The 23,974-nt window shown below is 46.8% G+C and overlaps 1 protein-coding gene across 1 annotated transcript in view; it reads left to right on the top strand.

Annotated features, from left to right (window-relative positions):
- Nucleotides 1-12,963: 12,963 nt before the first annotated feature.
- PRKG1 (protein kinase cGMP-dependent 1) overlaps nt 12,964-23,974 on the top strand; it is a 406,800-nt gene continuing 395,789 nt past the window's right edge. Inside the window, exon 1 of the mRNA XM_065746469.1 lies at nt 12,964-13,244. Coding sequence (XP_065602541.1) covers nt 12,979-13,244 — 266 coding nt within the window. The 5' untranslated portion in view covers nt 12,964-12,978. The remainder of the gene's footprint in view (nt 13,245-23,974) is intronic.

Raw genomic sequence — 23,974 nt, 5'->3', positions numbered from 1 at the left:
TTTTTTCCTTTGAAGCATATTTTATTTTTTTATTTAAATGAATCAAAGCCCTTGTTAGCTTTTGGGGTGTCACAGTTTACTTTGCTGTTTAAAAAGAGCTCCACCAGCTGATGGGTTGCCAGCACCCTCTCCAGGGCTCCCCTGCCTGATGATGTATGGGAAATGTCTTCATTTTTGAAGTGGTGTTTTTAAACAAATTTATTTCAGCTGTGGCCAAGTTTAATGTGTCAAATGTTTCCTTGCCCAGAGAAACGGTGTTGCTTTTAAATAAATAAAAACTGACAACACTGCTCCAGAATCTAGTCTGATGAATTCTTATGAGCTACGACCAAAAAACATCCACTGAAGCTATCTGGGGCTCAGGTAATCACTTCATTGGTATGAGCTGCATTGAGCAGGTAGGACAAAGCCATCACGAAATGGCTTAGGTTTGCAGGTACCTTAGAGATCATCTAGTTCCAGCTCTTCTGCCATTGGAGGAGTGGCCAGCCACTACATGTGGCTGCTCTGGGCCCCATCCAGCCTGGCTTTGAATGTCTCAGGAGATGGGGCATCGCAACTCCCTGAGCAATATGTTCCAGTGTGTAACCACCCTGTGAGTAAAAGTTTCTTGCTAACATCTAACCTAAATCTCCCGTCCTTCAGTTTAAAGCCATTTCCCTTTGTCCTGTCACTACCAGACCACATAAAAAGTTGATCTCCCCCTCCTGCTTATAAGCTCCCTTCAAATACTGAAAGGTCATATGGAGGTCTTCCTGGAGCCTTCTCTTCTCCAAGCTTAACAAGCCCAGCTCCCTCAAATTTTCTTCACAGGAGAAGTGCTCCAGCTCTTTGAATACCTTCATGTCCCTCCTTTGGACCTGTTGCAATAGCTCTGCATCCTTCTTGTGCTGTGTGCTCACGCTTGGACACAGTACTCTAGGTGGAGCCTCACAGGAGCAGAGCAGAGGGGGACAATCCCCTCCTCCCCTCTGCTGGTCATCTTTCTTCTGTTGTAGACCAGGATACTGAAGGCCTTCTGGGCTGCAAGAACATTCTGTTGACTCGTCCAGATTTTCTTCCATCATGACCCCCAAATCCTTCTCTGTCCTTGCTGTTCTCAATGAGTTCTTCCAGTTTGTATGCTTATCTGTGATTGCCTCAACACGAGTGCAACACCTTGCACTTGGCCTTGATCGTTTGATTCTCATGGGCCCGCTTTTTGAGCATGTCCAAATCCCGCTGAATGGATCTCTCCCTTCTATTGTGTCAACTGTGCTACTCATCTTGGTGTCATCGCCACTCACTTGAGGTGTACTCATCTGTGTCATTAATAAAGACATTAAAGAGTACTGATCCCAAGAAGGAATCCTGGGAAGACCATTTTTCACTGACCTCCTCCTGGATGTGGAACGATTGACTGCAGTTCTCTGGCTGTGACCTTCCAACCAATTCTTTACTCACCAAATAGTCTTGTCTTCAAATCTATCTCTCTCCAACTTAGAGATAAGGATATGGTGTGGGACCGCATCAAATGCCTTGCAGAAGTCTAAGTAGATGACATCTGTTGCTCTTCCTTTGTGCACTGATATTCTCACCCTATCACAGGTTCAGGCACAATCTGCACTTGGTGAAGTTGTGCTGGCTGTCTCAGATCCCCTCCACATCTTGTATGTGCCTTAACATCTTGCCCGAGAGGATCCACTCCGTGACCTTCCCAGACCCAGCACATGAGGTCCAGCAGCCTGTAGTTCCCAAGGTCTTCCTTTCTCCAATTTTAAGAATGAGAGTGATGTTCCCCTTTTTTTCAGTTGCCAGGAACTTGGTCTTACAGCCACAATTTTTCAAACACGATGGAGAGCAGCTTGGTAACTGCATCAGCCAGTTCCTTCAGAATGACAGATATGTCATCAGACCCCATAGACTTGTACACATTCCCCCTCACTAGGTGGTCTTGGACTTGCTCTGCTCTTATAGTGGGTGGGATTTTGCTCCCTCAGCCCTGTTGAGAAGTCCATGGACTTCTAAGTCTGGCTGTGAAGAGAGACAAAGACCTTTTGAAGTACCTCAGCCTTCTACATGACTGAGGAGAAGAGCTCTCCCTTTTCTTTTATCAGAGAGGGGTTCTCTCTCCTTTGCCTGTCCCTTCTGTCCAGTAGAGAATCCCTTCTTGTTTTTTTTTATATGCATCGCTGAGTTGAATTCCATCTGCGCCTTGGTTTTCTAGACTCTGTCCCTGCACATGGGGCTATTAAATCTGGGAGGATTTTAGGAGTGTTTTGGGTAGGTCTTTTTTAATGGAGATCTCATGACGGTGAATTTAGTAAGGTCTAGTAGCTGTGTGTGAATCCATAGCTCAAATTCTTAGCCCCCTCCCCCCCGGCAGAAAATGTTCTACTGTTCCTAGAACACCTCTGTCCCTGGTAACTCCCTGTTTCTACTCACAGGAATATTCACTTCTGACCACTCTTGTGAGCAGAGACACTGTCCTGGCCCTGAGGAGCAGTCTCTTTTCAAGTTTTGACACCTGAGATTATTTCAGCTGTGGCAAACTGTCATTTTTCCAGTGAAATTGTGGCCGATTGGGCAGCTCCAGGATGATTTTACTCTGGAGCTGTCACAACAGAGACATCCCTTCTGTGTAGCTGAAGGAGAACAGAGGTGCTCACCAGCAAAGGATGCTGTCCCAGATTTGCATCTCATTCAATTTCTTGTATTCCAGTTACTCTGCCCACTGTATGTGCAGTCACTGTGAATTATGTAAGTTGAATACACACGGACAGAAAAGAGATTTTACTCTCTGGCCTTCTGATTTCTCTTGCCAAAATACCATTCCTGGCAAAGCTAGCTAGCAATATTGATGTCATGTGATGCTTTTTTAAGTCCCTTTTGAAAGCAGCTGAACTTGTCAATAAAACTTTTCACATCTGGAGACTACTGAAGTTATTACAATTTTGTGATAACACACAGTCCTGGGTATTGCTTAGAAATGACATGTTCCAGATATTTTAATTACTAATTTGTGTGCCTGGGGAGAAAAATGTTTGGATTCCATGCAGCCAAGCAAGGCATGTAAATTCTGAATCATAAACAAATATTCTCCCTGGGACTATAAACTTCTGGCAGTTTACAAAGGAAAAGGTTTAAATGGGGATTCATTCAGCTGCTCTACAGAGCAATTGAGATACCTTGGATGTCACAAGGGTGCAGATTTAGCCATGTTCCATCCCCAGCAATAAACTATTATTGTTACTATTTGTTTGGTACAGCCCCCTGCTAAGCAAGGAGTAATGCAAAGTTCCCCATGCATGCTGAAATCCAGTAAGTGGGCTACTTTTTTTTTTTTAATTTTGTTTTAATTTTGGGATAGCAGTGGCAACAGAGTTTGATTGGATTTGTAGGCAAAGATGAGATAGGGAAGCTGGGCTAGTGGTGGGGATGAGCGAGATGGGGCAGCACCAGCTTTCCCCCCACCAAGCCGGGTGAGCCTCCCATTGGAGGACAGCACAGTTTTAGAGTTGTAAAGTGATAGCTTGCAAATCAATCTCTGGAGATCTGTTGCTCAAAGAAAACTCAAAGTTTTCCCCCACTCATGATCTATATGAGTCAGTTTTGTGAAACGATGACATGTCAGTCAAAAAATGGTTTTGTAGGTTGTTTGGTTTCTTCTCTAATGATGTTGCCAGAGTTTTCCTGCTGCCACAGCATTGTGTCTTTGAACAGAGCTGCCATGATTCCTGGGGAGGATGCAGGTGTTGGTGATGGCTGGTACTTGTGTTACTTGCAGGACTGCTCGAGGAGCTCTGAGCAGCTTGTGGATGGAAATAGAAAATGTATGTGGTGATGCCCTGCTCATCAACAACGATTATTTTTTTATCAGAAAATATCAGCAGTAATTGACTTCTAGTTGTATTGATGAACATTAATTTGAAGACTAGGTGTACATATTGTAAGAACTATTTCACAGAAGAAACTTCATGGATCTGAAGAAAAATGATGATGGGGTTAAAAAAGGATTTCTTTCTTGAGGAAGAGAGATGCACCACGACTTCAGCTCCCAAAAATACTCCAGTACACAGGGAGTAAAACAAAATGCCCTGTCCCTGATAGATGCCTTTGTTGTCTTACCATTGTATCTTTGCTGCAGGTTACACACTTAATTTCTCCTGCACAGATAATTAAGTGTCGATTTGGATTGCTGAAATGAATTGTGGAGTCTCAGTCACTTCCATGTGTCTTGGAACCCTCCTGATATCCAACAAGATAGTCTAGGAATAAATGGCTTCTAATTTCCATCAGCAATTGGGACCATGGGGCCCCTCTAAGGAGGAGGGGGTCCTGGACCATCCCTGTGGACATGTGGGCCTTTCACAAGGAGATGAAGCATGAATGTTTTGTGTGGTTCCAAGAAGAATAACTTCATTTAAAGTATGACTGTGGGCAACTCTACTGACTTTGTCCCAAAATGCGTTAGGTTTTGCTGCACTCTGGGTGACGTGTGTAGGTTTTTATAAGGTGTTAGTGCACAGCCAAGGCAGCCAGCAGCATGCTTGCTGCTCTTCTGCTTTACTCATCATCAAAAGAATTCAGTGCAGTTCCACTTGCAAAGCCCTGCTCTCGGGGCTACAGCTCGATGACAGAGCTCGGTGGAAAACTCTGCTCTTTGGTTCAGCCAGCAAACTATAAAAATATATATAATTCTGGTCACTTAGAATAATTGTGTGTATTTCAGTGTGGGTTTTTTTTTTGTTTGCTTGTTTGCTTTTTGTTTTAATTCTCTATGTAGAATGAAGAAACCTGAAATTCTTTTGGGTTGACTCAGCTACTGGGGCTATTTCAAGATGAAATATTGCATTTAGTCAATATTGTTTGATTATAATTCCTCCCTTTCCCCATCCCCCTCTCTCCTTTTTGCTTATCAAGAAGGTCTCCATGGCATGTAGTGGTGGTGAAGTCCAATTTTTTAATGCAGTCTTCCTGCACATTGAGCAAAAAATCTTGTTGTTGGAGTGGGGAGATAGTGTTCACTTGTCACCAGCCAGGTATCCCTGAAGACCTTGCTGCCCAGTCAACACAGCACTACCAAACCAGGAAGAGCTGCGGTATGCCCTCTGCTATAGAAGAAAGTTATCAAATCTGAGACAAAAAAAGTCATGAAGTCAGAGCTCAAGTGCTGCAGTGTCATTTTAATCATATCCTCATCACCAAAGTGTGATTTCTGTCCTCAGGCACTTACGTTTTAAACAGAGAAGACAGAAGTTGACCTCAGAGTTATGTTTTCATCCGTTGGGTTTGACTGTTTGATTTTTTCATTTTATTTTTTAGCCTCACTGTTACCTCTTGCAGGTGAGAACTGTCACAGTGATACCTTAAAGAGATAAATATCTTCTGCTGTGCTCCTGGTAGTATGTGGATGACCTGACCTGGATTTCTGCTGTTCTGTTAACACATCTGCATTTCCATATAAAATAATATCTCAGCAGGAAGGGTGGGCCACAAAGAACACTTTAATTAATCCAGTAATTCTAAGAGTCTTAAAGAGTGATAATGCTGATTTCAAAGCACTTGTGACAACTTCTAAAGATCCTTTCAGTGTAAATGAGAGACTAGTGAGTATGCATATTGTAGTTTCCTTGTACTTCTGTTAGAGTACCAACGTCATGAGAATTGAGTGGGGTCCCTGAGATGTGTCTCCTTGCAGATACTGAAAGACAATCTGGCAATCCAGGGTGCAGCACAGAGGTTACACCTCTATTTTCCCTTCCCTGCGCTTTAGGTTGTGCTGAGCCAGCCTCTCTTGCACAGGGAATGCACTTCCCTTTGGGTCTGGCTCTCCATTCCTCTCAGTCCACAACCCTTTTCACTTTTTATTACCTTTTCTGGAATCAACAAGTAATTCTATTCCAGAAATAGCACTGTTTTTTATATGTAACCGGGCTCATTCAGTTAAAGTTGGATGGAACTTTTAATGCTGTTGACTATGGAGTGGATATATAAAACAGAGCACAGAAAATAAATGTGTTTATCTTGAAATTGCAGAAGGCCCCAAGGGTTTCTAAAAGTGGCCCTGCAGGAATGTCCCAAGTCATAAAATGGGAAAAATATTCAAGGTATTCAATAACTTTACCTACTGTGTGTCAGTACTGAAACTCTGTTCCAGTGCTGGTCCTCAATAATCATTGGGTTGTGCTGCATTTATCACAAGGCTTCCCTCTTGCTGTGATGCAGCTGGATGTCAAAGCCCAGAAGAGTTACTATGTCAGTTATGGAAACAGTACATGCACGCAGCAACGCATCACAAGATATGAGGGTGACAGGCTGTGCTAGATAAACCTCCTGATCCCTTTCTATTGGAATGATCCCCTTTTCGCTACCTATAAATTTGACAGACTTAGGCTAGATATTTTCCCCTTAGCCTTGGGCTGAGTTATGTTTCTGAAAGGTTTTATCTTGAGAGGGGAAGAAAGCTAAAGAGCAGCAGTCCTGTCCACCATCAGCTGTGCACAGACACTGTGTAGTACATCTGGAATGGCTAGGCCACCAAATATCCCAGGATTCTGTGACTTAACCCATTTCTTGTTGCCTGACAGCGATTCTCATGCCCTCTTGTCTTCTGCCTTTACTGTGAGTTGCTGTGTTAGCATGGAACTGAACCCAAAGGTCACATGTGAGTCTTCTATATGGGAAAAAAATACATACATATATATATATATATATTCTGCAAAGAGTAGAAAAATTGGGTAGCCTGCAGAGGAAACAGTATTTAGCATTGGGTGCTTCTCTTGATATTTGCTCCAGGGCAACTACCTGCCAGAAGAATGGGACCTTGCTGCTTGGACGTGGGATGCTTACAAGCGCGTTCCTCTCCAATAAAAGGTTATGGTGAAGAGTTTAGAGCTGTTGGTTGGATGTAGTCAGGTGGGGCTTAAATCACACAGCACAAATCAGCCGTAAGTACAAAACTCTGCAGAGATCGTGGTTTGTTTCCAGATACGCAGCGCTGCTGAGACTGTTGGCACTAAATCATATCAAAATGTGAGTGCAGAGAGGCTGGCAAGACTGGTTGTATTAAGTGCATGGCCCTATGCAAATGCACTTTGATTTTTAACTGAAACAAGAGGCTTTTAGACTTTGAGAATACCTCAGATGCATGTAAGCTACTTCTGAAAAATGTGAGGCTGTATGAGACAGCAGAGCTGTGGTACTACAGGTGATGTAGACTGGGAAGTCCTTCTGCAGAATGATGCAAGCATCAGCTCAAAGATCCTGCAAGTACCATTCAGTAACTCCTGCCTTCTCTGCATGACCACAGTGTCAGCAGCACAAGGGGCATCTTGCATTTGGTGACATGTCCCTTCTGCCAAACATGTACCTTTATGGCTACCAGGAGGAGGATTTCACTGTGCCCTTTTTATAAGCTTCACGTAAAGCATTTGTTACTCAGCATACGCATCTTCCAGTGTAGGGTCACCCAGTCTATGGTTTCTTGTGTTTCAAACAGATGTGGTAGAATTTGTTATGATGTAAGTATATGTATGTATAATAAAAGTAGAACGTGGGGAGAGTCCAGTTACAAGGAGCAAAGCATTGCTAAAGCAATGAAATCAATTCGTGTCAGCTCTGTGAAACCCAAGATCGTATTCAATGGGCCCTGATCTTGCTGGAGAGTGGTTTTCATTACCCTGGTTTCTACCACCTGGATTCTTTTCTTAATATATGCAGAAACATATCCTTTGATCTGGATGGTCAACAGTGACTCTGAACAGCAAATCTCTGCTGCCCTTTTCCTTTGAAAAACAGGCACTAACTGTTATCTGATGAACAAGGCAGTCCATGGGAGTGAAGTTGTGCTTACCTAGCTGTTCTTAGGCTCTGACGTGGGAAACTGGCGATGCGTGAAGTGCTCAAATGCAGAACAAATCCACCAGAGGAAAAATATTAATTTCTATTAAGCACATCTGGTTTTGTTGGTTTTCCTCAATGCGCTGAGCTGGTCTGTGCTGCAAGTGCTCCCATAGTGAAAGGTGCCTCTTGTTGCATTTGTGTTTTCATCTTTAACAGAAAGCATAATAAAAAAAAAGTCATGATTTTAGGTTTGGGCTTGAAATGAAAGCCAGACAATGCTAGCAGCGTGTGACAACTACATAGTCATGCTATATGCAAGATACTTCAGCAGTGGCCCATATTCAACATGCCAAGTACTCACAGGCTGCCACTGTTGCTGACAGCTCTGTTGAGAAGTTGCATTATTATTAAAAATGCTGCAGAAATCCAAAGTGAGAATGGGAAACTACAGGGTGTTCTGTGGGAGTGCCAGTTTTGCTGAAACAAAATGAACTGTTAATCCCAAACACCAAAAATACTGATACAAAGACAGAAAAGTTTAAAACAAGAACAACAACAACCAACCAAACAAAAAAACCTTCATAAATCATCGTGTGATGGATGCCACAGGGCAGTAGCCAGTCTCTTCATGTCAAATATTCTTGGCGTGGTGGTTGAGATTCATACTGTGTCTCAATAAAGTGGGTTGAGTGCCAAGTAGTACAGTAATAATAATAACTGTCAATGGAGTTAATGACAACGCTGCCCCCAAGTTGGACTGCAAGTGGCCTCACTGATGAAGGTTCCCCTGGACCTGACTCTTTAAAGTCAGGCATTTTTGATGTCTCAAGTGATTTCCTTGCTGTTTGTGCTTGAGCTAACGTCTCAGGCAAAGGCAGCGGATTAGCAGAACTCAGAAAGGCAAAGATGGATTACTCCTGAAAGCAGATTCCCCCAGACAGTCCCAGCCATAACACGGCCAGCTTTTGGAGCCACCCGGATATAAACTTGGAGTGGTGCTCGGAAGAGCAGCCCTTTGCCTGGTGTCATTTTCCCAAGATAACCATCAGTTGTTGGGCTAAGCACGCTGCTTTTATTTTGGCACTTGAGAATGACAGCAAGGAGAAGAAAGCCTTTTAGGTTTGTCACAGATGAGATGCTGAGCATTTTACAGAGACATGTTGGTCTCCAAATAGACCTTGAGTGGCTTAATATATTTGTAGAGGCTGCTGACAGCTGTGCGGAGCGTCTGGAAGTGCCTCCAGCCCCAGGCTGTGGGACTGTGAGGTGGGGGGCCTGAAACCACTTCCCTGAAAAGATCCCAAAGCCTTCAGTCTGTCCTGTCTCTTGTGTGATGGATTTACTTGAGTAAGTGGTGAGACCACAGAATAGAAAGACAGGCTCTGGTTGGAAGGGACCTTAAAGCCCATCCAGTCCCAACCCCTGCTGTGGGCTGGTTGCCCCGCACAGTGTCTTGAGCATCATTGTGCAATGAGAGAAGGATCTACAGTTATGTTTTAACCAGAAGTTGTGAATTTTGTGTCTGTAACTGCTTGAGTTATCTTATTACAAAAACTACATAGTAGGTTCATTGTAGCTTGTCAGAGCAGGGGCCCTGCTCCCATAGGAACTGCACTTCCTGGGAAGTAAAGAGCTTCTGATAAAGCAGAATGGAAAATGGCTCAGAGCTCATCTGCCCCCCCCCTGCTTAGCTCACGAAGGACACTGTGAGTTCTCAGCATGGTAAAGCATTACAGGAAGTTGGAATCAGGTCACTCGTGTCATTTCCCATCACCAGCCTTGGAGCAGCAGCTTTATCAAGAGCTTAATTCTTCTTAACACGATTCTTTCTTTCTGAAGAATGAGCCGTCAGGATGCTACAGCCTGACATCTGTAACTGTTAGTCTGAAATATTTCCCTGTGTCAGACCCCATTTCACAGCACTTACGCCAGTAGTAATAATAATAATTTCTTATTTCTCATGCTGGTGAAATATATCTACTCTGTATGGCAGTTCACTTTATCATTTGCTTCTCATTCAAGAAAATAATACTTAAAGAAAGGTAATCACAAAGACTTTCCTACCATGAGAAGTCTTGTGGCCAAAAAATGTATATTCTTGGGCTTGAAGTCCTACAGATCTTGGCGTCTTTCTCTTTAACAGAATAACAGCCTGAATGTGCACTGCCCCCCCAGGAACCAGGAGAGTTTCGGACTTACCTGCCCAGGTGAGGGCCACGAGGAGCTGAAATGCTCTGCAGGATGTTGGAGGTGCCCAAGGCCAGGCTGAATGGGGCCCTGGCAGCCCAATCCAGTGGGGGAAACCAGCCCACGGCAGAGGTTGAACCGGGTGGGCTTTAAGGTCCCTTCCAACCTGAGCCATTCTATGCTTCCTTGCAAGGTGAAGGGATTTGTGTTATCAAACCTACAGCGGTTTTCATTTTTATTATGCATTTTAAAATAAACATTTGTAGGAAAAGACATATGCTTCAGAAATGCCTGTGCCTTTTATGGTTCATTCATTTTTCTGCCCATCCAAAACTTTGCAGATGCGAATGCGGGAGCAGTGCTAGAGCCCCACAAGTCACAGCTGCAGGGAGGGAAACCTTTCTGGGGCAGCACAGGACAACCCACAGGAATTCAGCTGTATGTGCTCAGTGTCTAAACGTGGATGACGGATGTCTGCAAAACGAAACTATGAGCGGACTAAATGTTATAGCCCAAATCCTGCATTTTGATGACCTGGATGGCCTCCTCTGGCCCAGGGCTGCCTGGGGGCAGCAGTGTTGCTGAAAGTGTGATGGCTTGTTTTTAACAGAAGAAACTTCCATGCAGCCCTGTGGAAATGCCCGAGCAGCATCAGTGGGGGCAGTGTGTTTTTCACTATTTAAATAAACATGAAGTTTTGTTTGTCACATATGTTGTTTTCCTTTTTGCATAGGGGAAATGCAGGAGCTGCTGTCCCCGCACAGCTTTGCATGACCTCCAGCGTTGCTGCAGGGCTCAGGCAGTGACTTTGCCACAGAGCCAGCAGAGACTGCAGGGTGGGGATAAAAGCCATCGATTGCATGAATCCGGGCTGCAGCTCGGTGTCCTGTCAGAGCTCACTGAGAGCTGCTGGCACTGCCACGGTGGGGAAATTACAGCTGTGGGCTGAGTAATGTCTGCGACCCAACCGTGTGAGGGGGCCTGGTGTAACAAATGAAGGAGCTGGTCTGTCCTGTTCAATAGTTGGTCTGTTCACATCACTGTGTGATGACAGCTGTTCCCAAGGGGCTGTGCTGCTGCCTGCAGCAAGGAGCAGGGGACACGGGGCAGCATGGGCCCAAACACTTCCATGGGGCTGGGCTCCTGCACTGCATCTCCAGCCCTGCATCCCCGCAGCATCCCTGGCCCCCACCTGGGCTCTGCCAGGAAGGTTGGAGGGCTGAAGCCAAGCAGGAGGCCTGGCCTTTGGCTCATGCTGCGAGCTATCGCAGTGCTTTTTGAAAGCTGTCTGTCTGCAAGTAGCACAGGAGTGGCTGGGTGCCAGGCTGCTTCCTGGCAGGGGCTGGGATGGGGCAGCGTTGGGTGGTGGGAAGGGATGGAGTGCTGCAGAGGCTCACGGAGAAGGGTCCAATCCAATCTCTGCTCTTGGTATCATCTGCAGATATCTAAATCTATATGTATATATGTATAGTCCTTTTAGTCCAAAGTACACCGTGATATGTGCTTTCTCTTCTGCAGCTCCAAAGCAACCAGAGGTGAATGGGACTGTAGTGCTGACCATGTGCTACACTTGAAATTGAGATCACAAGAAGACCTGTTCTGCCGTCCTGACCTTTAAGTGAAGCAAAAATCCTATGTACTGGGGATGCAGAGTGTCGTGGTGGTGCTGGTTTGGGACAAGCACTGAAGGGATGAAGACTTGTGAGCCTGTCAGTGTGTGGTGGTAATGGCAGGGCCTTAGCCATTGTCATAACTAGCAGGAAAAGCATACATACACTTAATTCATAGCATGCTTGCCACAGCTGTGTGTCTTCTGCACCCATGTGTCTGCTGAGGACAGCGCACGCCTTCGGGCACTTCCCTTCCCCGTTCCTCGGCAGCAGTTACTTCTGCCAAGTCCCTGAGGTGCTCCTGCTCTCCTTAACGCCCTCCTCCTGCAGCAGTGAGAGAAGGCTCGGTCAGTCCGTCGGTCTGTCCGTCCGTCCTTGCCCTGCGGAGCACGGCGGTTCCTGGCACCAGATGGCGCTCGCTGCCTTCCGATGAGCCGAACTCTCAACTTTTCCCGTTCTTTTCCTGCCCCCCCAGCCGCATGCCCCGGCCCGGCCCGGCCCGACCCAGGGATGCTCCGGGCTGCGGATGGGACCCAGGAGCCACTGCGGCAACGGGGGGGATGGGGGCTCATGCCGCGCAGGAAGGCTGCGGGCACAAACCCAAACGTGGGAAAACAGCCCCCGGCCTCAGCTCATTAACAGGGAGGCCGCTAATTGCCTTCCCTGCTAACCTCAGGCTTGTCGTGAGCAGCCTTCCCCCCACACCCCCCCGCGCTCCCGGGCTGCCCGCAGCCGCGGCCCCGCGCTCGGTGATGGGCTCCGCTCCCTACGGAGAGGGGCACCCGCGTGGGGTGGGACACGGGGAGCCCTGGTGGGACGCGGGCTGTCCGTCAGTGAGGAACGCGTGTGGCCGCGAGCGGTGGGATGAGGATACCCGAAGGGAAGTGGGGTGCAGAGGGAAAGGATGTGTGATGAACTTCGTGGCGGGATGGGGCGATGGTCGGGGTGGGGAGGGAGGACAGGGGTGCGGAGGGGAAGGGCTGCGGGCGCGGTGCAGGGTACCCGGCAGGAGTTGAGGGGGAGCCGGGAGGGCGGTGCCGGGGCTCCACGTGGCTCATTAGCGGGCGGCGATTTAATATTTATGAAGTGTTCTTGTTTGAATCCCAAGTCTTCGGCTCCAGTTACAAGGAGCTGCGTCACCCCGCGATCACATGGTAATTGTTGCTATTTCCAGGATCCCAGCCTCGCGGAGTGGCACAAAAGCTTTTTCCCTTTTTCTCCGCTTTTTATTTTTCGGGCTCCCTTTCCTCTCCCTGCCGCTCCCCGCCCGGAGCCGGGCGATGCGGGGTGGGCGGCCGTGAGCGGGGCGGGCAGAGCCGCCCCCGTGCCCCCTCCATGCGAGCGGCTCGGCCCAACCATGAGCGAGCTGGAAGGGGACTTCACCAAGCTGCTGCTGCTCAAGGAGGAGCGCATCAGGGAGCTGGAGCGGCGCCTGGGCGAGAAGGACGAGGAGATTCAGGAGCTCCGCCGCCGCCTGCACAAATGCCACTCGGTGCTGCCGGCCCCCAGCCCGCACATCGGGCCCCGCACCACGCGGGCGCAGGGCATCTCGGCTGAGCCGCAGACCTACCGCTCCTTCCACGACCTCCGCCAGGCCTTCCGCAAGTTCACCAAGGCCGAGAGGTAGGGCGGGGGTGCGGGACCCCTCGAGGCTGGGGGAGAACTTTGGCTCCCGCGGGCGTTACCGCCCCGACCCCGTTCCTCGCCCCCTGTCCGCTCCCAAACGCGTCCCGCGCCTACGAGGAGACTTTTTTTGCAGGGTGGGGAGGAGGGGTCGGGTTGCGCGTCGCGGTGCGGTGGGAAAACGGGGAAGCGGCGTCCGATCGCATCCCCCCCGCGGGGAGGTGCGGGAAAGTTGCGAGCGGACCGCCGAGCATCCCCAGCCGCGTCCCCGCTCCGCCAAAGCCAGCTCGGCGCGGCCGGGGCAGAGCGCACCTGGGTCACCGCTCCCAGCACCGCGCTGCGCACCCGTGCCCACGGAATCAGCCCCACCACCTTGGGATGGCTCTTGGGTTAAAACTTTGAAGTGAAATTAGTGATAAGGAAGCACCTCTTCCATCTCGTTACCCCAGCCTATTCCTCTGCCATCTCATTACCCCAACCTGCCCTCATCTCCTGCACCTCCTGCCTGGCTCAGATCCGCGGGAGCTTCGAGAAGCACACGATATGCTGCTAAAGCCCAGAGGTGCCCTGCTGTCTCCACCCTGATGGTGGCTGTCCCCTCACTTCGGGCACTGACTGCAGAGCAGTGCCAGCATCAACCTTCTCACCCCAGCCTGGCATCGCCCTCCAAGTGCTTTGTAATCTCCGAAGATAAACACACATCGATCCGCAGTGCGATTAATTCTATTTATGGCGAGATGGTGTGCAGCACATACTGGTGTTTAAAACTCCCGGGGAGTTGGAACCGGTAAATGGGACACAGCAACTCCAGAAAGTGGGTAAATCCCCGCTGGAAGCAGGAAGCCAGGCCGGTGTCTATGCGGCCGCAGCACTGTGCCCCGCAGCCCGTCCTCATATCTCGGTACAGACCTGGGCTGAAGGAGGGGCAGTGACAGCGGGATGTGCTGAAAGAGAGACTGTCTTTTGTCTGGGTGCTCTCATGCTGTTATTCCTCCCAAGCGCTTAATTGCCTGGGCTTTAATGGAAGACAGGAGAGCATTACTATGACCATGTGTACAACATGATCTGATAGCTCTCAGAGTTGTGCCTGTTTTCCAAAATGCAGCTCTTTCCTGTTGTTTTCTTGCTGCGTTATTGCTCAGGGAGATGTGTGTGGAGAAAGGAGACCCCTGTGAATGATTCTGTCTATATGAATGTGCAACCCCCTGGGCACGAGCTCTGGATGCAGCGAGGTGCCCCTGGGAGCACAGGGCTGTTTCTCTGTGTACTCAACACCCAGAGGTGTTTTGTGCTGCATGAAAGATCAGGGTGAGCTGTAATCTGTCTTCTAAACTATCCTCTGAGTGAACGCCTTGAAGTGTACTCTCTAATTCAGAGCTGCACTCCCTAATTGCAGCTTACTGCTGCCTGGTGTGGCTGATAAACCCTATCTGAATCAGTGCTGTGCTGCTTTGGGAGCTGCTATGTATCTGGAAGTGGCCAATAAACCCCTGCACACGGGTACATGTGTACCAAGGCCATGGCACTGCCGTGCACATGGCTGTGCTCTGGGTGTATGGCTGTGTCTGTGGGTTGGGCAGTGCCGTCTGTCTGTTCTGCATCAGCCCACGTCAGGGCATCTCCAAAGGGAGCAGATCCCAGCCTGCTCCCGACAACTCTTCCACTCCATTCACAGCCTGCAAACTTTGCCCTCGACGTTTGGACTTTTCCCTTCTCGTTTTGGGAATTATCTTCTTTCAGGAAGTATTTGCCACAAGATGGCAGTGGGGACCAAGGTTTTGTGTAAGGAGCCGGGACTCGGTACGCTCTCAGCCCAAGAGCCCTCGCACAGCCTTTGCGCTGCGTCTGTTCTCGCCGTGTACCTTGTGGGAGTGCCTCGATTCTGCCTTTCCTGCAGGTGTAGGGCAGTGTGGTGCATCTCCCACCGTGTGCAGTGGGTCCTCTTGGCAGCAGCACAAGGTGAGCTGGAGCTTGGTGGTGGTTGTGGCACCATCAGCTCATTTCATGGATGGTAATGTCGGGGTCAGCAGTGCCTGACTAGGTGGCAGGGAAGAGTCGGACAGCTCAGACCCAGCAGCTCTAGGGCTGTCCCACACAGTAGCTGAGGTTGCTTGCATAAACTGAATATTCTCCCATTACTGTGCAGCAGTGTAGTGGTGAGGATTTGCAACGTGTGTTTAACCTAAACCACCTCAAAAATGCCTCTTTTTCCCTCATTTATCCATTGCCAATCTCCTTCTATTCAGAGTGCTGTGGCAGCATGTTCCTGGGATATTTCAGCTCCGGTTGATTGGCAGGGAAGGATTTTATTTTACTTATCTGAAAGAATTTTATTGGATTCAATGATATCAGCATACATCCAGCAAGAACTAATATTCCAGGTGCTCCTGTTGCTTTTAGTATCCTTAGCTCGTCGCTGGCCCAAAGAGAGGAAAATCCAAAGGGGGAAAGTTTGACCAAGCATTGTTTAATCTGCAGATGGCCAGAAAGCATCGCAAAGAAGTAGCAGGGGTTGGAGCCAGGCTTTGGGAGGCCTTCCCTCAGACTGATGGCACAGCAAGTATTGGGGTGGCACGTCCACACTGTGGGGTTTGGTGGCACATCCATCCAGGAGGTTTTGGTGGCACGAAGCATCAGATCCCCAGGGATTCCTGGGGTCAAAGAGAGAGGCGGAAGAGTTTGAGAGGGAGAATGAGAAGCAAGTGTTCACAGCTAATCGATTGAAACTATTTCCCGTCGTTTAATTTTTAATGGGCTCTGAGCTACTGCTTCCCATCAGAAAAGGGAGGGGAGGGGCAGGGTGGCCAAACTGAAAATCATGGAGCCGTATGTTATAATTCTCTGTGTATTTTTTAATGAAATCAAACCAATGGGAGACAATCCTACAGCACACCTTATAGAAGGATTTTCCTGCTTTCATCCCAAATCCATCAAATGGGACTGCATATGAAGCCAGAGTTGCTCTCTCCGGTGAGATTATTGTGAAGTGAGCTGATTTTAAAGGGCTGTGCTGTTCTCGTGTCTCATGGCTGTCACTGGAGGTCACTCCGGGTATGGAGGAGAAGGGATCTGGGTCTCATTTCAGTACTGTAGACTGCTCATCCACAGCAGTTCTTTGTTTGGCTTCTCTTTGCTCACAGCAATGTCACTTTTCCTCAGAACTTCAGGCCATACTATGGAAAAGGTTATTCTCCAGCAAAAATCTCAAGGGTGACAAAGTGCGTCAAAGTGAAATGAGAAGAAGGACTAAAATAACCCTGCGAGCCCCTGTTTGCAGCTTAACTGATGAGAAACTTGGGAAAAAGTGTTCCTGAGGTATGTGCTCCGCTGCCTGTGGGGCTGATGGGGGTCCTGGAAAACATGGAGCAGGGTTGGCATGGGCTCCTCCAGGAGTCCACCTCACACTGTGACCTCCCAGCTGGATATGGTAAGGAGTGCTGCAGCCTTCTGATTTTTTTTTCCCTTTTTTTTCCAGTTTGTTTTTGTTTTGTTTTTTAATATGTATAGCTCGTGGTTGTTCCATGAGTAATTCAGCCCTGCAGTCACAAAGGAGCTGCCATGGCGATGCTGAAATAGCTAGAGAGAGGGAAGCTGTGCTTAGGGCTGCACGTGGTGGAGCAGCTTGGATTCCCCACGCCTGTTGGCCAGCACTTTCAATCACAAATAACGATGCTTATACTCTGGCTCAAACTCACATTTGAAGCAAAACCCAAGCGTTGTGCAAAATGCTGTGCTGGTGGCTGGGGAGCAGCTTCTCCTTCAGTGCAGCCCCCAGGGAGGTCTTTGGGCTCTGAGAGGTGGGATGAGTAGGTGGATGCCGTGAACAGGGGCAAAAAAGGACCCACATCCTCCTTTAGTTGGTTTAAACATCAATCAGAACAGCCCGTCCCTGAGACAGTGAGCTTTGAGGGTCACACTGTTGCAAGTCTGTCATGTTTCCCCTCCCAGGAGATGCTGCTGTATCACTGAAAGGGTCACTACAATTGTCCATTGAAACGTGACGAATCTGTTGCATATACTGAGGCACGGCTCTGTGTTCTCTCCACCACTTAGTACGTTTTACAGGGCAGTGCATATAGAACTTTAAGCGAGATATGTTACAGGTGAACGTGACATCAAAGCGTTTCCAATGCACAGTGACGCGTCCTTTGGGTTAGACACAGTAGTGAAGAACTGAAGATGCTTTATCATATGTTTCTTGACATATGGTTTGCAGTATCAGAGTACAAGGCTGTGACTGATTCTAGTGAGCACAACAGGACGGCCATGTGGAGTGATATTCCTTTTTGTTTTGCTATCTATTGGAAAATCCTATAAAATCCCCCAAGGTAAAAACCACATCAATATTTTAAATGGCCAACGTGTGTATAATACCTATTTAAAAATATATGTTTGCAATAAGGGCTCAGAATCTTGTAATTCTAGTTCCCATTAGGCGATATTTATGCCTGTGATATTGTCACTGATTTCTTTGAACTCCTTAATGTTTCACACACAGGAGATTGGCCCCAGATGAGTGGTTGCCCACTCACACTCTGTTATATACTCTGCAGTTCATGAAATTGGGAATGATAACTGGAGATCATTTCTTCAAGTAGTGTGCTGAGATACCGAAGAAATACAGTCAAATCCTCTGAACAACTTTGTGGGCACACTGAAGTTTGTGCGTGTGGCTGATGGTTAGAAAAGCTTTTGTTTCTGCAGGAAGCAGCTCCATCTGGGCTGGGGTGGAACATGGGCTGTGGTGTTGCAGCGAGCAGTTCTGCTAAAATAACTGGAAAGTTGCTTTCTTCTGGCTGTGATGGCAGTAAGGAGTCTGTGTCAACAAGGGAAGCATTTGTGCTTTTCATCTCCCAGCACTTATCACTGGAGGGCAGTGGTGTCTGAGAAGATGACTGGGGGAAGAAAACCACAGGTAAATAACGTGGCACAGCTCCTGGAAGACAAATACAACACGTGCTCAAGGATTAGAGTGTCGATTTTGAAATTTGCTGACATCCATTTAATGGAAATACCTTCTGCACCGTTTATCCTTGCCTGAAAAGTCTGTGCTTGTTCTCCACAGCAGGAGAAGATTTGGGTAACCAGGCTGTGTGCATTCAGCACAGACTGTCCCTACAGGCCTCATCTCCCCAGTGTGCAGTGGGCATGGCGTGTGTCTTGCCACAGACTCTTTGTACCTTGCAGAGATGGTGAAGTGCACTGAAGGGAGAGCTGGAGTTTGCCATAGCTGGATGTAAACCTATCAGAGTGCATTCAAAGGAGGGTGGATAAGGAGGTGGGGGAGGTGTGTGTCCTTAGACACAGGGTTAGGGTGGTGCTGCACCAAGCCCAGAGCTGAACTCAATGATCATTATGGGCCTTTTCCAATTTGGGATATCCCATGATTCTATGATTGTTGGGCTCTATGAGGTTAGACCAGAAACCAAGGCCACACATGTCTCCTTCCCACTTGTGGGGCTTCTGTGGGTAGGAGAAAGAAATGCAGCACAGAAATCCCTTGCTGCTCAGCTCTTCCCTGCTTTCTGCTGCCTCCCTGTGTGATGTTTTACCCCCTTCTTCCTGCAGATTCTTTTTTGTTCTGTTCACACAGAGATGGTCCCATAAAAGTTACAGGGTCACAGAGTCTCTAAATGAGGGGCATCTCCACCAATGCCACAGTGAAGGACCAAGAAGGTGGGTGAAACTTCTGCATTCCCTTGCAGCAAACACCCTGCTTGGTTTCACATGCCACATAAGAACTGTTATGTTTTTTTCAGTCATATTTTGGGCTACAGACAAAACTTGAAAACCTTTCTCTAGCGAAATCCACGGAGATTTGGAAAACAACAAAATGACAGTACTTTTCTTTTTTCTTTTGTTTTCCTATTGTCTTTTGTTTAGAAAGCAACAGTCATTCTATAATTATTCAACAGATATTTTCGTTTTTCCTATCCCTCAAACAGCAGATTACTTTGGAAGGATAATAAAAAAATTTCTGAATCACATCTTGCAGGCACAAGCAGATATGTCAGTTCAGGTTCCTTTCAAGTCCACAATGTGGAGGTCAGCAATGGCATGAGAACTTCCTTTGCTAATGTGTACTGGCTTCCTTTATTATTTGATCAATGATAAAATGGAAATTCAGTTTTTTTCTGAGAAGATAGTGGGATATTTATCTCCTCAAGGTAACTGTCTCCTACATGTTGCACCTGGGTCTTCATATTTTTCTAGTAGAGATGCACTCGTGGCATTCACCAAGCAGCAAGGAGCCTTAGCTGTGTTCACAGTTGGAGAGCCCTTCTGTACAGGATGACACTTCAGCTGCCATAACCTGCAATTAATTCCCAAGTCTGCAATGGAGAGCCCAAGAAAGGCCACGGGAACCACCAGCTTTCTGTTGAGTTCAACCTGCCCACTCTGTTGACCTTTTGTCCCTTGTATATGGCTCTTGCATTTTGAAATTCAGTTTTCCAGCAAGGGAGTTTATCCATGTTATTTACTGAGTAACTGGTGTTAAGCCAATTACTTCTCCATGACAGTTTTAATGTTTTGGTGTGCAACATGAGAATCTTGGTAGCAGTTTTGTTGTACTGAAGATAAGGGAACTAACATGGAGCACCAGAAGAAATGTGAGGTCTGAGCACGGCAGACAGCAATGAACCAGACTTAGTTTTAATGCAGAAAAGAAGAGATGATGATTAATTGGGCTTAGTGAAAATAGGAAAGAAAACTGGCTTCATGACTCTGAGGTACATTGTTTCTTCGAACAGGTATGATTTATGTGAGTGTTTCCACTGCAGTGAGGAGGAGGATGGAGGATGTTACAGTCCTGGAGAAATTGCCCATAAAACTAGCCACAGTTTTCCTTTTGCTGCATCTGCTTTCAGACCCTTACAGTTAGCTTTGTGAATAGCAAAAACCCAGGTAAGAGCAGTAATCTTTTGAAGAAAATCCACTGGAGGGGAAAAAAAAAAAAGAACAAACTGAATGTATTTTGAGTTTAAGATGATACTTTTTAATGTGAGGTCCCATTATTTAAATGCATGCATCTGTTATTCTGAATACTGAGAAATGTTTCGCTGGTACTGGCAGATAAAGTACTGCCACACATGGGCTGTGCAAAATGGAAAGAAGAATGAATGCACTGAAAACAGAATTTTTTTTATTGCACAACAGACTGGACAGCAAAACTGCCCTGCGTTGCTTGTTTTTGTGCAGTTACTCCCAAATACATATGCTGCTCATTTCCTTGGCATTTAGGGGTTGAAAAAGATTGAGCTATCCATGATGAGCCTCAAATCAGCTCTGAGTGAGGAGCTTCTCCCTCGGGATAAAACCTGTCCCAGGTCACAGTGGGGCTCCAGCTCCATCAAAAGGAGCTACTGGGATGGTGAGGGTGAGGGTGGAGCCATAGAGCTTGTGCAAATGGAAAGCAGCAGGAGTGACCAGCTTTTATAAGGAACATTTTCATAGTTCCCTATAGAAGAACACCTCAGGTGTTAGAAGATATTTTTATCTGTACACTTCAAGCATTCTCCTCTGGAAGTGAGTCTCTTTGCACTCGTTTTGCAGGCAGTGGGAATGTGAACAACTTACTCGTGGTTGCTATGCTGGGTGGTAGCAGGCAGGATTGTAGCCTTCTGCTCTGCAACTCTGTGGACATCACTCAGAGAAGCATTCTCTAGGGCTGTGCAAGCTATACCTGCAATGCTTTGCTTCTTTTCTTTGCGATTCCTTTGCTAGCTTCTGCTGGTGACATTGTATAGAGTGGTAAATAAAATCGCCATCACATTTCAGTCTGACTTCAGTGCTCTCTGTAGCTCTGAAAAGCACTATTGAACACTTAAAAATTAATATCAGAGCAGCATTAAAGGCTATTATTTTGATTTTTCTTTACCCATTGATTTTTTTTTCCATGCTCCATTAAGAAATCTGTCTCAAGGTAAAGGGAGAAATCTATCCATTCCCTTTCACTGCATAATGCATGTCTGGAGCATTAGCATGGTGTGTTGGCAGTCAGGCTCTCCCTGCCTTACTTTTGTCTGCAGTTTTTATTATCGATGTCCAGTTCTGGGAATGATCAGGCTGCCTTCTGGAAACACAGAGCATTGGTAACTCACCTTCCCTACAGAAACCCTGATCTTTTTGTCCTCTGCTTTGCTCACATTTCTGCACAACTCAGCTGTGGTAGAGCAGAGAGGGCTGAACCAAAACTGCAATTTCTCTTTCCCCTCCACAGAATTAAAATAATTATTTCAATTTCTATGCTGAAGTCGACTTTCTGTCTTCTGGAGGGGGATTGCTTGCAGCAGCGCCAGCCAAAAGCATGCTCCTCTGGGGAGAGGGGCTGGAAAAGTTGGCTCAGATTGCCTTGGGTGTTATGGATATGAAATAAAGAGATCTGCTAGAGTACCTTCTTACTCTGTGAATGTATGTGCATGGGGCAGAACAGGAAATAGGCATGGGAAAGGGAAATGGGAATGGTGTTGGGGTTAACTAAAGGACATTTTTACAGAAATTTTGGTGCCTGATTAATCTATGTCCACGTGTTAAACTCTATTTTGGTGAAGTTAAGCAGCTCCTTACAGGGACTTTGTGTATCCAGATGATGACCCACTTGTGGTTTCCCCTGCCCAGCTTATTATGAGCTATGGCACCTTTTCAACTGGGGTGAGCTATCCTGTGCAACCTGGTCTTCAGAGCTGCTTTGGCAGGGGGTTGGACTAGATGATATCTAGAGGTCCCTTCCAACCCCTACAGTTCTGTGATCTGTGCTATCACTACTCCAATGTGAAGGCCTAGGTAAAGACGTTTTCCACCTTGAGTGTTAGGTTGGATGACCAGCTAGCATGGGAGTCTGTTGGGAGAAACACTTTTGTCATTCTTTTGCTAGAGCTGATAGAAATCAAGTCTCTTAATTTAAGAGTTCTTAAACAAAATCTAAATAAAATGTGAAAATAGAGTCAGAAAAATCACATTAATACAGTGGTTAGTTGTCTGCTTCACTTGTGTCATTAATCTCCCTGAGTCATGTTTCTGCAATCTTTTTGCCTAGGCAGCATGTGAAACAGTCTGTTTGAGCTACTTCTTTCCCACCACGAATATCTCTCTGACCCCATCCTGGGTCTGTGATTCATTAGGAACTGGAAGCAGCAGTTATTTGCGTGGGTGTTGAATTTACTCATCATGCAATCGTTTTCACATTGTGAGGCATAATATGGAGCTGGTAAAGTCTGTACATCTGCATTCTGTCTGGGCTTCCGGGCCAAGAAGTCTGCAGGATGTCGGACTGACAGCATTAGTAAATTCAGTGCATAACTGTGATTTACAGAGAGAGGCTTTACAATCGCATTTGTATTCGCTTTTGAACCCTTTTACCATGCCTGAAAGATACTGAATAGCCAAAGAATGAATGAAAGCGAGTTCATCTTTCACGAGTGTTTCTGTTACAAGGCCAGGGAGTCTAGCTGTGATCATGTAGCCTGACTTGCAGGAGATGGGCCACTAGCCTTTCTGGAAGTTTTGTTCTCTTGGGTGTATTTCTGCCTAAATAATAATTATTTCAAGAGCCATCTGTGCAAACTATTGTAGGAAACCTGCTTTAGCAGGGGTTTGGACTTGGTGATCCCTTGAGGTTCCTTCCAACCCCTGCAATTCTGTGATTCTGTTCCATTCTCTTTTATGGAGACAGATTGAGAGATTTGGGGTTGCTCAGTCTAGAGAAGAGAAGCCTCCAGAGAGACCTTATTCCAACTTCTAGGATCTGAGCAAGCTGATCTAGCTGTATACGTCCCTATTTGTTGCAGGGGAGTTGGATCAGGCAGCCTTTAAAAATGTATCTTCCAACTTAAATTATTCTGTGATTCTACGAATCTGATTTTGTCCATCCACAGACCATGTCCAACTCTGTGTTTTATCTGTTAAGACTGACCCATAGGGTCATTTCATTTTCCAAGGATTTTCTGTGGACTTGCCAAATACTGATATTTTGCCATCCTAAGGAAGATATGACTGTTGAGTTTAATTGCTGTAAATTAAGAGCAATTTGTGCAATTCCAGTGTCTATAACCAGGCTGTGCTTAGGTGGGCAGGAGACAATTCTCACTGCCCTGTGATGTCTTGGCAAAGCCATGCTAGTGCTTTGATTTGTGCTATGAAAGCTCCCATTTATCTCATTTTATGCTAACCCCTTTCTCCTCTATCTGATGCCTGGTGCTGTAAGCAGAGGTGGTCCCGATGTTCTGCTAATGAAACTGTTGAGGTAATGATTTCCCAGGGAGTAGGAAACATCTTTTAGGCATTACCTTGGTCTAGCTTTCAGCCCCACACCATGATAATGGGATAATTATGAGCCAATTTCATGTGCTTAGACACTGCTATCACTACAAACAGTCATTCCCAAGGAGAGGATGTCATCCTATTGCCTGCTGCTCTTTAAAACCTTCAGGTAGTCTCTCATGTTTGCCTTTACAAACATAACTTTCACTTGTATACACTCAAAGGTATATTTATTCAGCATAAAGTAATTGTTCTTTTTATCAGTGTGATAACGTAGGTTGCACAAAAGTAAACGGTAGGTTACTGATCTTCAAGCAACATGGAGGTTAAACACAGATCTTCCTTTTTCAGTGTGCTTCTCATTTGACATCGTTGCGTGAACAGCAAGGAGAACTGTAGTGAGAGACAGTGCAGGCAGTGTGGGACTTGTACTGCAGGAAGCTCTGTCATCAGCTGAAGCTTTCTTCAAG

Source organism: Cyrtonyx montezumae, unplaced genomic scaffold (genome assembly GCF_038088225.1).
Source record: "Cyrtonyx montezumae isolate F1298 unplaced genomic scaffold, pur_monq_1.0 scaffold_4, whole genome shotgun sequence".
NCBI classification, from domain to species: domain Eukaryota; kingdom Metazoa; phylum Chordata; class Aves; order Galliformes; family Odontophoridae; genus Cyrtonyx; species Cyrtonyx montezumae.
Note: the sequence above shows the minus strand (reverse complement) of the source record. Positions and strands in the feature narration are given on the sequence as shown.